The sequence below is a fragment of the Haliaeetus albicilla genome, chromosome Z (assembly GCF_947461875.1).
Source record: "Haliaeetus albicilla chromosome Z, bHalAlb1.1, whole genome shotgun sequence".
Classification (NCBI taxonomy): domain Eukaryota; kingdom Metazoa; phylum Chordata; class Aves; order Accipitriformes; family Accipitridae; genus Haliaeetus; species Haliaeetus albicilla.
The window spans coordinates 51313352-51328582 of record NC_091516.1 but is presented as its reverse complement, the minus strand read 5'-3'; the positions used below and the strand labels follow the sequence as shown (position 1 = coordinate 51328582).

Genomic DNA, 15231 nt, shown 5'->3' with positions numbered 1-15231 from the left:
GAAACCAAAAGAGCGCAGCTGGGATTTTCATAGAGGCCGTGCTTCATTTGGCTCAGGGATAAGCACTGTGATACATCCCACTCTCTACTTTTTGTAAAACAAGAGTTGCTTTTCAGCACATTTCTCCTTACCCTCTCCTGACTTACGTGGTGACATGCTCTTCACCTGCCCACTCGTAATACCACCAGTGTAGGTCTGATGTACTATGGTTCATAAAACAGCAAGCAACAAAATGACAATGACAGACAACAAACTCAGGATGTTTTGTTTTTTTGTTTTGGTACACACAAATTGAAGTCAGATCCAAACTGAGATTGACTTGAGTGGAAGATAATCTGGAGGGGGAGCTGGTTGTTCACATATAGAGAAAATTGCCATATGAGGGAAAATGACTTTTTTAAAAAGTACAGTGCATACAGTACAAATACTGTACTTGGAAGGTATGTTGGAACTTCACCTAGCCTCTGTATCATTTCCGGTTTTATGTGCCCTTTTTCCTTATTTTTTCCTCATTTTTTCCTCCTTTCCTTATATACCCCTTTGGACTAGAGATCAATAATTTCCAGGGAAAAAAGGATTATTGTCTCCCTTACTATAAACTTCAAATGAAATATTAGATTGAGTTCCTGAGTACAATGCAGTTGTTAGCCATCAGTGTTCTGCCAAAATTTAGTTTGGTAATTAAACAACACTGGGCTCTAGGGGACCTGGGTTTCTAGACTGTTGATAAGTCATTCTCATCTTCAATTTCTTGTGTCTGAATAGAGGAAATGGTTGTTGTGTCTCAATGATAATCTTAAATAATTTCAGATTCAAGGACAGGTGTATGAAGGTGTCATGGATAGTGTGCTGCTTTTTGTTTTCTGTTTCATCATTTCCTTTATGGCCAATGCCAGTCAGCTGGCAAATACTGAAACCACAATAGTTTACACACATGCATTTCTACAGTAATTGAAATAAATTTGAGGAAGGGCATTTGACGGAAATTCCACAAGCATTTGTTAATATGCATGGCTTAGGCTACTGGTTTAAGAAGCCCAGCTTCTTCATCCACAAAGCTGTGTTTCATGACTGGGAAATTGTAATGAGAAGAACTTTTTCTTTCACTAGACACTTCACTAAATGCTTCACTTTCTCAAGACTTTATAAGGAATGAGTTACCTGATACAAACCTTGATTGTCTACTTTATGATTTTGTTCTCGGCAAGCTCATTCTTTTATCTGTCCAATTTTTGCGTAGGCATTCAGTTTATTTTTCTTAAGATTTTAAGTAGTTTTTGTACCTGGTAAAAATCTGCTTAGAAAAATACATCATGGAATGTAAAAAATCAAAACACAAAAGCCTAAAAAAAGAGATGTTAGCATTGCTTTAGTGTCCTGGTTTCAGCTGGGATAGTTACTTTTCTTCTTAGTAGCTGGTATGGGGCTACGTTTTGGGTTTGTGCCGAGAACAGTGTTGATAACCCAGGGCTGTTGTCGTTACTGCTGAGCAGTGCTCACACAGAGTCCAGGCCTTTTCTGCTTCTCAGCCCACCCCACCAGCGAGCAGGCTGGGGGTGCACAAGAAGTTGGGAGGGGACACGGCCGGGACAGCTGACCCCAACTGACCACAGGGATATTCCACACCATATGGCGTCATGCTCAGCAAATAGAGCTGAGGGAAGAAGGAGGGGGACATTCAGACTGATGGCGTTTGTCTTCCCAAGTCTTTCCCGGAGATGGCTGAACACCGGCCTGCCGGTGGGAAGTGCTGAGTGAATTCCTTGGTTTGCCTTGCTTGTGTGCGTGGCTTTTGCTTTACCTATTAAAGCGTCTTTATCTCAACCCACGAGTTGTCTCACTTTTACTCTTCTGATTCTCTCCCCCATCCTGCCATGGGGGGAGTGAGCGAGCAGCTGTGTGGGGCTTAGTTGCTGGCTGGGGTTAAACCACAATGTTTAGCAAGTGAGAGTGCTGGTTAAGTTGTAAACTGTTCTAATTTCTTTAAAGTTGCATTTAAGTATTTCCCAGTTTTACTCTATAGGTATACCTATAGTGAGTCTGGCAGCACAAAATGCCACAATTCCTGAATTGTGAATGTACCAATATTGAGCATACTTCAGTGAACCTGAAATATGGTTCAGGTTTTGTGATGATTTTAAGAAACATACCAGTAGAAAATGAAAATGTTATAACTGTAGTTCAGGGACACAGGGGAGATGAAGCGTGAGCTGACTGCACTTGGTGTACATACTACACTTATGATACACACCTAAAACTGTGCATGAGCCTTCAGTGGGCACTGAGAAACATAATTGGTGAAGATTTATTTTACAGAATTATGTCTACAAGAGAATTCTTGTCTGTTGTGAGTATTAGTTTTATATGTTCTCAAAGGCAAAGAATTTTACTCTTTGAATCAAATCTTGACTTCTCTTTCCGTTTATTCTTTGTCATATTTTCATGCCAAAAACATTACGCTCTGTTAGGTCATTTGCTTGATACTGAGGAGTATTTCTGTGATCTCTGTAATGCTATCAAGCATGTGCATTGTATTGTATGTTCCTAGTACTAGTAAAGGCATATAGAATGCTGCTCATATTCTTTCAAAGTATACTTTCTTGTCTTGGCATAATATTGAAGTGTTCTGAAGCTTTTTGTTCTTTGGGGGGTTTAGAAAACACTAAATCTAAACAAAAATTATCAAAGATGCATTTTTGTAAGAAGTCCGAGGCTTTTCTTCTTTAGAGCAAAAATGATTGATTTGGTTCAATTTTCCTCTTAGATCTAATTTCATGAAACAAATTTCTCCCATGGAGTAAGTTGCCTTAGTTAGGGGTGTAGCTGTAGCTTCCTTCCTTTAGAGCTTGTTATCCTCACTTCCAGTCCTAGTGAGGAAAGGGCTGAAATAACATAGACCAACACAGTATCTTCTATGCAGTGTTCATCAGACTGGATAAGGGTATGGTGGGAGGAACAAAACCTAGATAGTGATCCCACAGACCCTTGTCTTGGAGATTCACCATTTCGCATAACTGCTTCTCCCATAGCAAATTACTTCCTTCTAGGTCACTGGAGAAGAGTTCCAAAAGGTTCTGATGAGAACCTTCTCCAGGACTGAATGCTGAGTTGAGAATGCATTTAAAAATTATGCCTCTGCACACTTTTTTTTTACACCCCCCCCCCAAACCTCTTTTATTCTGAATTCTCCCAGAACTTGTAATAGATGTTTAACAGACAGCTTTCTGTATTTTTAAATGAACATTCTTACCCACCTTTGTATGTGAGGATCAGTTATTATCATCACTCTGTTGCCATGCTGTCTTTCATACTGTTTTGTCATCTGATGCAAAATAATAAATAGGTTTTAAAGTGTGTTTTTTCTTCAATAGGAAAGAGTTACTCTAGCTGACAGGCTTCAGGCATGTAGCAGGTGGTAACCATGGACAGTGAAGCTGGAGCCTTCGGTCTTTGATTCCTGTATGGCAGTGGTTCCATGCCTTGCATGGAGCCTCTTGTGGTTATCTTGTGGTTTTAAGTAGGTTCTATTCCAGACATAAGCAGTTCTACCAGAAGGTTTTTGTGAACAAAAAAGCTGTCCCTGCTTCCTCATTAGTTTCTTATAACTCTTCCAGGAAAAGTATCACAGGCAGCAGGATGTGAGAGAAAACACTTGTTTTCTAATGTGTTATGGAGAACATTGGTTTTACAGAGACATGTGATGTTATGTAGAAAACAATGGAAATAGTTTTGATAAGCTCTAAATATAACTTTATAATTTTCACTTCTCTAGTCAGGTTGGCTTAGTATAAAGTTGATCCTTCATTGGAGCATAGCTTCTTTTCAGTTGTTATGATTTACTGTACTTCATACGTTGCTTGAGCAATCAGAGCTCTCTTCAACTTCTAAATTTTCTTTAAAGTTGGCCCTTGTAATTTTTGCATCAGCTTATGGGAGCTGAATGTCTGAATGTCCGAAGACTTATTCTCCATTCCTCTTGGTTTCCTGCCCTACCCCCCATTTATTATAGCTAGGCCCACTCCTGGACATCTTATTCAGCTGACTACTAAGTGCAAAATGACCATTCTTTGTTAGTTTTGTATGTTTTTTCCTTCAGTCCATGGTGCTGTTACCTCCAAAACCATTTTTACTGAAGTTAGTAGGGAGCTTTGAAATGACTAGTGCTTTTTGCGAATCTCCCTCTTGCCTTCATTGAATAATAGAATAAGCGTTCAAAATTCCCTGTTTTTGATAGGTTGTCACATTTTAACTGTTGAATGAAAGATTAGCAAAAAAAAAAAGCTGAAAAATAGCCATTCTTCTGGTAAGATAAAGCTTTTGGAATACAGAAGGATTGTCTTCAGGTAGTCAATCTGAATTTTGAATGTTGAACAAAATGGAAGTGGAAAAGAGAGGAACTGTCTGGCTCGCCTGAGGAAACTGCAAAGTCACTGATTGCCTAAATCTATAACCTGTTTATGCCTATTGGGTGGTCTGGTGTGTGAAATGAGGTGGTAGAATCAGGTGGACCGTATCTGCAGGAATTGTTGTATACAAGTAGTAAGGCATGAAGAAAATGTTTTAAAGTAGTTATGCAACTTCTGATTACAAAATCATGGCTGATTGAAACAGGTTTTGAGACCAGAGGCTAACACTGAACTGAGAGGACTTGACACTGCCCACTCAGCAGTAAAATCACCCTATTCTAGAACAAAATTTCTCCCAGAAGCTGTGAGCTGTGCCCAGTGCACATATAAATCATATTCTGTGTTAAACATCGGGATTTCCTCAAATAAGTTTAAGTAGCTAAATGTCACTGTTGCCTTATGGAAAACAGTGATCAGACTTCAGGTCTCTGCTGTTAAGACTCTCCTCATTTTGTGAGGTGTAGCTATGTGACCTAGAGGCTGGTTGTGCTGATAGTGTATTACATTGTCACCTGTCTTCATGTCTGCCATTCTTAAGCCGGACTCATTTGAGAAGCTGATGCAGGGCTAATCTTACAGTACCTCACTTTTCCTGATATCCTAGATCCTTTCAGCAACTAATACATCTTCAGTACCCTGCCATCTTGATGGGTTATCTTTCCTACTCTATGAGCAAAGATGAAAACACATAATGCTTGGTCCATCAGCATAGCCTGGTAAAGTTAACCTTTACCAAACCAAAAAGCCTGGCTGTATGGGTAGAATTGCAGTTATGGTAGGCACCTGCTTCTCTGTTGCAGAATACAAGCCTTCTAGGCAGAAGATTAACTGCTAGTAGAGAAGATGAAATGCTATTTTCTTTCAGGTCAGCATGGTAGGGTGACACCAGTACCAGAACACAGACCTCTGTGCTGTTACTGAGAGCTTTGCAGGTGATAAAGGAAGATTAAGCTATCAAGAAGTCTCAATGCAGATGGGCAAGGTGTCCTATCATAACGATATTTGTCAAGGGAATTGATTATAAAGTTCCTTTAAACAGCTTTGGTACAATTCACCAATTGAAATTTTATCTGTGATTATGGAACCTTGTATGTGTATGTGTCATCAAATTAATCTGTCCTTTGTTTTTCTTAAATGTGACATCGTATGTCAAAGGTTAAATAATTGTAAATTGTAAGGAAATAAGTAAGAGCTGGGGCTAACTAAATGAACAGGAAAACCTGCAGAAGACAAAATCTTCAAATAAATGTTTCAGACAAGATCTAGGTTGCCCTGCTGTTATTGACCTGACTAGTACTAATGGATCCACGTACACTCAGATGCTCCACTCCTCTACTCTGCAAAAGGCTAGAAACAAAAAGGTACTGAATGTTTGCTATAACATGAGTTTCACCCAAAATTAATTACAGGTTAAGACAGGCAAGTGGTAGTAGTGCTAGGAAGGCAATTAAAGGAATACTTGTGTAGAAGCATGTCTAGAATCAGAAGCTTTTATACTTTTAGAGAAGTCTCATGTATCTATTAATTCCAAAAAGGATTGGTTCATTTGTCTTACTCTGGAATTGGAATGTTACTTATATAATTTGGAAACAATTACATGCTTTAATAGTACTTGGCTGATATAAATATTGTGTAACTGATTTTTTTTCTTCTGCTTAGTCATCAATTTTCCAGCATGCTTTTTACCTGGGAATTTTCATGATAATAATTTTCTTTCATTTAATACAGAAATTTCATGTTTCGTATGATTGTAAGGAGGTGTAGAGCAACAGGGAAAACTACTATGGGATGTGTGTAGTTCTGTAAAGACTAATTCTTAAACACAGATTTGGGAACTACAGATTCCTAGTTACCAGGTCAGCTATGAGCTTTTGGTGTGCCATCATACCTAATGATTCCTTCTTTCTGATTACTGCTGTAAGGGCAAGAGTTGTGTGTTAATTACAGCAACATAGAAGAGTTGTATGTCAATTCCTGACTGAATTTTCAGTTACAACTGAAATCTCAGTTTTGACACCTCCACAGTTTCCCTGCAGAGGTGAGACTTGAAAGGTGCATGACCCACGAGGACAGCATCTTAACAGCCAGAGTTTTTGAATCTGTTGGGAAAATAGTGGGCAAATTTAGAGATTGGGGTTAAGCCCAAAATAAAATACTGGAAATGCCTTCCTTTGTAACAGTCATCTCTCCTTGCATTTTTAGTATGTTTTAAATTAGGAGTACAGAGTTGAACTTTTAAGAAAACTTGGGTTAAAAATACAGTCACAACACAGTCATAAAAAATCAATCTCTCCTGGATCCATCTGTAACTGACAGGTGACTTCTGAGCCAGCTGAATGTTCTAAGTGCTTCCAATCTGATAGCAGATGGTGCAATCTATGAAGGCCACTTGGGTCTTCAACAAAGCTACTGTTAATTGAATGAATGTGAAAGCTCTTCTGCAGAACAATGTCGTTCGAGTAGTAGAAATCTAGTGCACGTGCTCTGTTGAAATATGTGCTACATTTAGCTCTGTTTTACAGAGGAGGAGTATCAATCTGACATAACCAGCTCTCCTAATTCTGTGGCTGTGCTTGTGCTGATAGAGTTGTTCCCCACACTCTTTTCAAGCCCAGGAGATAGCAGAACTGATCCCCTGTCTCCCTCAGGCTCCTGAGACATTTCTGCTGCTCAGCTCTGTGGGCTGCTGCCTTTTTTTTCTTTTTCTTTTTCTTTTTTTTTTTTTTTTTTGCTGTACGGTGTACTGTAGCCACAAAAGGGCAGAGATACCTAACACTGTGCATAGTCAGTCATCGCAGTACACTGCGCACAATGTAAAATACTGCTGCTAGCAGTGTCCTAGTTCAGCTCTGTTGGAGAGCTTGTAGCATGTAGCTAGATTAAGTATGGTGGTGCATGCTCTTGGTGTAAAAGTAATTGAATTAATCTTTAATCATTACCTGTGGTAATGAATCATGTTAATTATATTAGTATAAAATGTAATTCTTTTTTTGTCTTGTGTTATTTTCTACTTACATGTTTAAAGACTGGCATATTGTCATTACGGTAAGACAGGGAAACTATCTCTGAGTTTCCTAAGTTGGTTTATCATGCATAACTGCTTTACAGGGTGTTAAGGTGTTGACCTAAACCTACAGTTTAGTTGCTGTCTTGCTTCCCTTCTGGCTGGTTTTCTATTTTCACTTTTGCAGCTTCAACTTTCTTGGCAAGGGGGAGGCATTCTCCTAATAGTTCATTACATAGTTTATTGTTTCTCCCTGGCATTGTACTGAATAAGTAATAACCACTGATTAGTAAATGCCCACTTAGAATGGTAATGAATATTTGAGAGAGAGAACTAGTTCATAAAAAGGAAAATACTAATACGACGGCATTACAGACAATTACTTACAGTTTGATGATTGCATGGTGGATTTAGAGTTTTGCTCTGGTCTGTAGCTCTGGATTCTGTTCTGACTTTTCTATTAACTTAGAATGTGTGCTTGGACAAGTCACTTAATTGTTTTTAATCTTCATTATGCTACATATGAAATTTTACAGTGCTGCCCAGGGTTATTAAATAATCTAATGTCTACCGTGGAAGGTTTTGCCATAGGAAATTGTTGAGCCTAAAACATAACAATATTTTAAAAGGAGTGGGACAGTTGTATGGGAAGCAGAAGTGCCCAGGGATGAAGTAGTTACTGATAAAATAAGAACATTTTGTTAAATTTGTTTTAGGGTTTAAGCCTGTCCCTGGCTGTAGAGAATTGGAAGGGTTGTATATGGAGAAACAGCAACCCTACAGCTTCACAATACAGAAATTTTCTCTGAAGTGTTCATTGTTTGCCACTAGCTACATGATCATATTCTTGCACTGATTTGTAATGAGACACCTTGTGATTGATGTGTCTCTAAAACTTGAACTGAAACAAGCAATCCTGAGAAAATAAGAAAGGCAGTGCTGACATAAAAAGTGATGAACTATACTGCTAAAAGATTCACTTATTGTGTTGGTATTCAATAAATAAAAAGAGTTGAATTATGGTTTTCCTCTTTTGTTCTCTGATCAGTGCTGCTTTTCAATCTGAACACAATAAATGACGCTTATTCAGTGGTCCTTAGCTATTGTAAATTATGCTGGTTTTACTCTATACCGAATAATGCATGCAAATGCTTTTATTTTTCCTTCTGGATCTTGTAATTTAGTAAATCATCTGTGCATTGAAAATGTTACTACTTTTTTTTTCTGGCATTGTCAGCATGTGCAAGATGAGGAGTAATGGTGGTGGACCTGTTTGCTTTTTTTCTTTCTGGAAAGACAAGCAAGCTTATTCATGTGTCAACAGTGCGCCCTGGCAGGCAAAAGGGCCAACCCTGTCCTGGGGTGCATCAAGCACAGCCCAGCCAGCTGGTCGAGGGAGGTGATTGTCCCACTCTACGCTGCACTGGGGCGGCCCCACCTCGAGTCCCATGTGCAGTTTGGGGCACCGCAATATCAGAAGGACATTAAGATATCAGTGTCCAGAGGAGGGCGACCAAGATGGAGAAAGGCCTCGAGGGCAAGACAGGAGGAGCGGCTGAGGTCATCTGGCTTGTTCAGCCTGGAGAAGAGAAGACTGAAGGGTGACCTCCTCGCAGTCTACAACGTCCTCAACGGGGGCAGCGGAGGGGGAGATGCTGATCTCCCCTCTCTGGTGACCAGCGATAGGACACGAGGAGATGGAATGAAGCTGCATCAGGGGAATTCAGATTGGTCATTAGGAAAAGGTTCTTCACTGAGAGGGTGGTCTGTCACTGGAACAGGCTCCCCAGGGAGGTGGTCACTGTACCGAGCCTGTCCGAGTGCAAGGAGCGTCTGGATGATGCTCTTAGTCATATGGTTTAGTTTTAGGTAGTCCTGCAGGGAGCAGGGAGTTGGACTCGATGGTCCTTATGGGTCTCTTCCAACTTGAGATATTCTGTGATTCTATGTGTTCTTTACACACAGTCCATACTAGAATATTTTTCTATTTCTGCATTTTAGGTGCCTTATCAGGAGCCAGAGAAAGCTGGGAGTATGATTCAGGAGCAAGAGACCTTCAGAGTCCAGACCTTCAGAGTCATTTTACGCTACAAAAGGTGATGGAGTATGGTGGAAGCAATGTGACTCAACAGGCTGCTCTGCAAAGACTTCTAGTTCAGGCCTCAAATTTTAGCAGCTCTGTTGGAGGAAGCTACTTAGAACTTGCCAACACTGTAAGTTCATTTTGCCTCTTTTTTTAAGTTTTGTAAAATTTTTTTCTTTTCTGTTTTTCCAAAGAACCATATTAATTCCAGCCTTAGAGCCTTTGAGCCTTCATGGAAACAATGCCATGCTGCTGTTGCCTTTCATTTACCAGAAAAACGATGTGATTTTAGCAGCTGGTAGGTGTATAGGATTTCCAAAGGTTGTGTAACAAAGTTTCATCAAAAAGAGTAGGAGTCTCTGAAGAGCCAAACTGAAGTTCTTAATTTGTACAATTTAACGGAAAAGTTGTGTCTGAAAACTTCCTATCAATTAATTTTTTCAAGTATGGTGTCAGGTTGTTCAGAAGTGTTGTGCAGAAAAAGTCTTCCCCTGTTACTTCATTATTGCCTACTAAATTGTTTGACAATTGTTTTAAAGCCTTGGTGTGCTAGCACTGTGATTTTTTTATTTCTACAGGCAAGATCTATTCTCTGTTGTAAAAAAACCCACGTAACTATTGAAGGAGTAGGGCATTATTTTTTGCTTCCCCAAAAGTGTATTGGGATCAAGTTTGTGTTTTAATTTTAAGCCAGACATGTTATAAAAGACCACTCATTTTGTAGCAAGTTTCTGATTTGTGTTGCACAGGAATTTAAGTGGAGAAGTAAAAGATGCTAAAATGAAAGTGAAAAGTTTCTCATTTTTAAAATGACTGTTTATTGGCATGCTTGACTTTGCTGAAATAGATTCCTAGTTCACAGTACCATAGGATAATTCAAGCTGTAAGGGAACCTCAGGAGGTCATCTAGTCCAACATGCTCGTCAAGGCATAATATCTAATGGAAGTGATTACTGGCAACAGGAAAATCAACTTATTTAAGCTGCATTATTTGAAAAGAAAATTATGAAAAATATTCTGAAAGTGTTTTCAAAAGCCTTCTATGTTTTTTTTTTAAGTTCCTGAACATGAGCTGATACAGGACCTAAAGTTCCCATATGCAGAGTAAAAATATGTAGATATTAAAACTTATATAAGGGAGAAAAGAGTTCAAGGAAGTTGACAGCTCCTTAAAGGAATTGTGTCCTCGTTTTCCCTAGGAAGGATAGTAAAGGATCAGCTGTGATAAATCATAAACTCTTTGATCTTCAAAGCTGGACAAAAGCATATGGAAGCTGGAAATAGCAGAAAACAAGCAGGCACACATGTATTATGAAGAGGGTAAGATGGAGGACCTGGGAAATTATAGGCCAGTTAGCAGCTTATTTATACGTTCCGGTAGTTTCCTGGAAATGTGGGCAATTTTAAATAAGAGAGAACATGTAGATTTGTAAAATAACAATCACATCCATCCAATCTAGTATCTCCTTTAACAGAATGGTGGACTTCAGAGATAGAAGAGAAGCAGTAGATGTCGTGTTTCTCCAGTAAGACATCTGACCCTGCCTTGAGTAATGTCATCATCAAGGCAAGAAACATCATTTAAATGTAACTACTAATAGTTGGATATTGAACTGATTTGAAAATAGTGAGGCATTGGTTTTTTGAATGTTTCTTGAGTTCTCTTCTGTCGTGTGTTCTCTGACTTGTATGAAAACACTGCCAAACTCAAATGAAACAAGTACTTCCCCACATGGAAAACTGATCTCACAATAATTCATTAAAAAGGTGCAAGTGTAGGTCTAAGGAAGATAGTGAGTGAATCAACATAGATTTTCCTGTTCAGTTATACATGTTTCATAGCCTTGACTGACTTGCTTAAAAATTATGATTTTGGAAAGACATGAGCTGTTTCACATTTGATTATTTTAAAGGATGCAGAATGCACTTCAAAAGAAGTTTAAGTACAGCTGCTTAAGACCAATATAGCTGAGCAAAAAGAGTGGCTTGCATACTTTTGTTTCTGGATTAGGAACTGTGAGTTGCTGTGTCCTTTTTGGATCTGGAGTTCATTCAGGTTTCAAGGTGGGTGGGTACTAATATGTCCTCTGTCTATGTTCCTGGCTGACGGTGGTTCAGAATTGATGGGCTTTGGTAACCTGTTGTACATTTGCAAATACGAAGACAGGTGTACAGTGTTATTCAAGAATGCACAGTGTGAAAGCTACTGCATTGCTATGACATGTAAAAATCTTAAAAATAAAAATGCTGAAGGCTCCTAAGGAAGAAAGATCCCTCGGTATTATGACTTTCTTTTCATTCCCATCTCTAAATTCCTTCTATGCTTACTGTCATGAAAGATGCCCAATCTTTGTTTTAACAAGCATCTGTTATACTTCTGCTTGCAAATATTCTGTTCTTTCAAGCCATAGTAGAATCAGCAGTCTCTCATTTATATGTAGATGAATACAATAAGATCTCCATTTGACTCCTGCTGAGCATTGGTGTCCTGGGTCATATGTAAATTTTTGCTTTGCCTTTATTAAAATGGAGCGAGAAAGGAATGGGAGAAAATTGAGAGAATGGTTTACTTTGTTTTTCACTATTTACATTTATTCCCTTTACACAGTTCTTAATGCTGAGGGGCATGCTCACTGCAGTCTAAATTTAGACTCTCTAAAGACATAAACACAGCCTTCTTAGAGCTGTGATTTAATATGGGTACTTCCTTCTCTGTCTCTTTCTCAGATTGTTTTACCTAACTGCATTTGCTACAATGACAAGCCAAGCTGCTGCCTTGCATTCATTCTCAGAAATGACAGATCTCAGCTTTCACATTTTTATGGGTTGAATCCAGCAAACTTTTCCAGTTGTACACAAGGAGTTGGGCAGACTCCTTTGTACTGTAAGTAGGATTACTTCAAAAAACCTGATGGATGTTTAATAACTGCGTTTCTTCCTTTCGGGAGTTGATTGTATTTCTTTTTGTAAAGCTGTGTAGTAGAAGGAGAAAGATTTAAAAACAGACTCTGTGGACATTTCTCTTTGGAACTCTAAATGCTCCTAAAGTTAACCAAAGAGGTTTATCTTCTTCAGAGTGCTTAAGAAAAAGCAGAGCAGAGCCTTTCTGTGTCATCCTGCTCCCAGATGAGCTGTTCCTGGCAGCTTCTCCCAAATGCATCTATACAGGCCATATGGATACACTCTTGAAAGCAATGGTTTTTACATTTCTTTCTAGATGTTTGGACTTTAGACTCAGAGGTCTAACAAAGTAACTATTGTATGGGTGAATATAAATCAGTTAGGTGCTTTCTGGTTAAAGTCATATGATTGTTTTTGTCTCAGCACCTTGAAGTGCTTTTCCCTATTGGAGTGTCAATTCTTGTTACTTGATTTCCTGTTTTGCTTTCTTCTTTTCTGTCTTCTTTCAAAAGAAGACAGACTCCTTTTGATTTTAAACTGTGCAGTCAGGCTAAAGACATGCCTGTGGTGATTATGTACTACTACAGCATAGATTATACTCCTCAGTCAATACAGATGGTCTCCATACTGCCCTTAACATTTAAGTTTTGCATTTGCAAAAGTGAAATGAACATTAGTCCGCTATCACTTTGCTTAGTTTTTATACAGTAATTTTATAAATGCATTTTTTGAAATCCTGTGAATGTACAGCTCTACAGAGCTTTATAAAAACATAATACCTGCTCTGAAGCATTATTCCTATTCCTTCACAGGAGCAATGCTTCTTTTTAAAAAGTGCTGTTTGAAATTTAACCATTCATACTCACTGCATATGTTTTTATCTACGCATTTCACATCTTTCTGCTGTGTTTTGGTTTATTAACACATGTTCAGATTCAGCTTTTATTTCACCTGAATAATTTATTCTGTAGTCTTTATAGGGTGTGTAACGCTTTCAGTGTTTTTCAGATTCAGATTTTTACACCTAAGTATTAAGAACACATTTCTCTTTATAGCTCTTCACCTTGGTACCAATATTTATGACTAACATATTAACCCTCGTGACCTGTCACCACCTACTGATGATGTATTTACCTGTTCGTGCCAGTAGGTTAAATACTACTAGCAAATATCTCTGATGGGAACCCTTGTATGTGTTCCAAATGTAATCATTTATGAGCTTGGTTTGTATTGCATTGGGATGTAAATAATTCAGATATTCTTCGTGGATAGAAAAGAATTCAAGCATTTCAAAGGATTTCTTTGTGTGTGTGCATGTTTGGGAGTGGTTTTTTATTTGTACTTTAATCTTCAAAGTTGGACAAGGATCACTAATGTGGATAGTCATATAACTGTAGTGAAATAGCTGATTCGTGTAGTGTCATATCTGTTCACTTCCCAGGCGGCCATGCGATCTTGATGTGTTCCCTGCAGTGCTATCAGGAGGGATAGCACTCTGTTGTACGAGCTGAAGTATTGCTGTTCTCTGAAAACATCGCACGGGACAGCATCTCAATATGATAGGCATATTTCACATTAGAATGCCAGTGAAGTTTAATAAGCTGAAGCAATGAGATTTGGATATGTTTAATTCCCTTTTCATATTCTCCTTGCATGTGATTAAAATAGACTAGATTATTATTTTTTTTAGTAGAATTGTGCATATAAATGCTAATACGTGTCTGTGTGCTTGCTATTAGTTTCTGATGCCTTAATTTAGTGTTAGTTTAAGATTAATGTATTTGTTGTGACAAGTAGCTACATTTACATAAGTAAACCCGATTGGGATTGTTTCTTTTGCCATCATGATAACATGTCATACCTCTGTTCTTTTAGCTCTAAATAACTCTGGTTTGCTGAGAAAGTCTCTGCACAAAAATCTTACATTTTTAAAATGTGACCCCAAGCATGCTGATATATGGGGGTTTTTAACTATCGAGTCCCTGGACTGGTATGGACCAGGATCCTTTAATCTTTGATTTTTCCTTCCAAAGATGTTCCAGCTCTATTGGAAGCTGTTTGACCACAGCTTCCTTGTCAGACCCCTTTTGGTTGAAAACATTTAGAAAGATTTGATGAGGGTATGGTTGACTTGCAGAGGGGAAGAGTACAGCTGTATTTTTGAGAATAGTGTGGTACAATTTCTTCATAACCACTTGCTTTCAGAAGCCTGTGTAGCTCTTTCCTCCTCAAAGAAATCATGCAAGTACCACCGATGTGGTTTTTCTTACTAACTCAGAGAGAAGGGCATATTTACAGAGTTGCCAGCATCGCTTCCTGCAGCATCTTGTTGTTCTGGCCAATAACTAAGCAGGCATAATCCTGCTTTATCTTGTTCAGGGCTATCAATGCAAGATGCATGTGTCTAGGTAGGAGGGCATTGGCACAGATTGCTCCACCTGCCAAATCTGCACTTCTCATCTTACAAGGAGCTGGTTTTGGAATGTCTCCATCAAGAACAAAACAGAAAGCTAATGCAGCAAGATCCTTAATGCATCTTCTTGTAACTACTCTGGTACATGCTCTTCCTCAGCTACTCCTGTCTGATTTGCATGTGTGTGTACCTCGTTTGGAGGTACTAAAGATTTTGTTGAGCTTGGGAATGGACCATTTTGATTGTGCATCTGTGTGACAGGTGTCCTGGTTTCAGCTGGGATAGAGTTAATTGTTTTCCTAGTAGCTGGTACAGTGCTATGTTTTGAGTTCAGTATGAGAAGAATGTTGATAACTCATGTTGATAACACTGATGTTTTCAGTTGTTGCTAAGTAGTCTCAAGTCAAGGATTTTTCAGCTTCTG

General features: G+C 38.7%; 1 protein-coding gene across 2 annotated transcripts in view; it reads left to right on the top strand.

The window, feature by feature from the left end:
- MCC (MCC regulator of WNT signaling pathway) overlaps positions 1–15231 on the top strand; it is a 225732-nt gene that overhangs the window by 29554 nt on the left and 180947 nt on the right. For both annotated transcript variants that reach the window (XM_069775900.1, XM_069775901.1), the window contains one exon: positions 9412–9623. In XM_069775900.1, coding sequence (XP_069632001.1) covers positions 9412–9623 — 212 coding nt within the window. The remainder of the gene's footprint in view (positions 1–9411; positions 9624–15231) is intronic.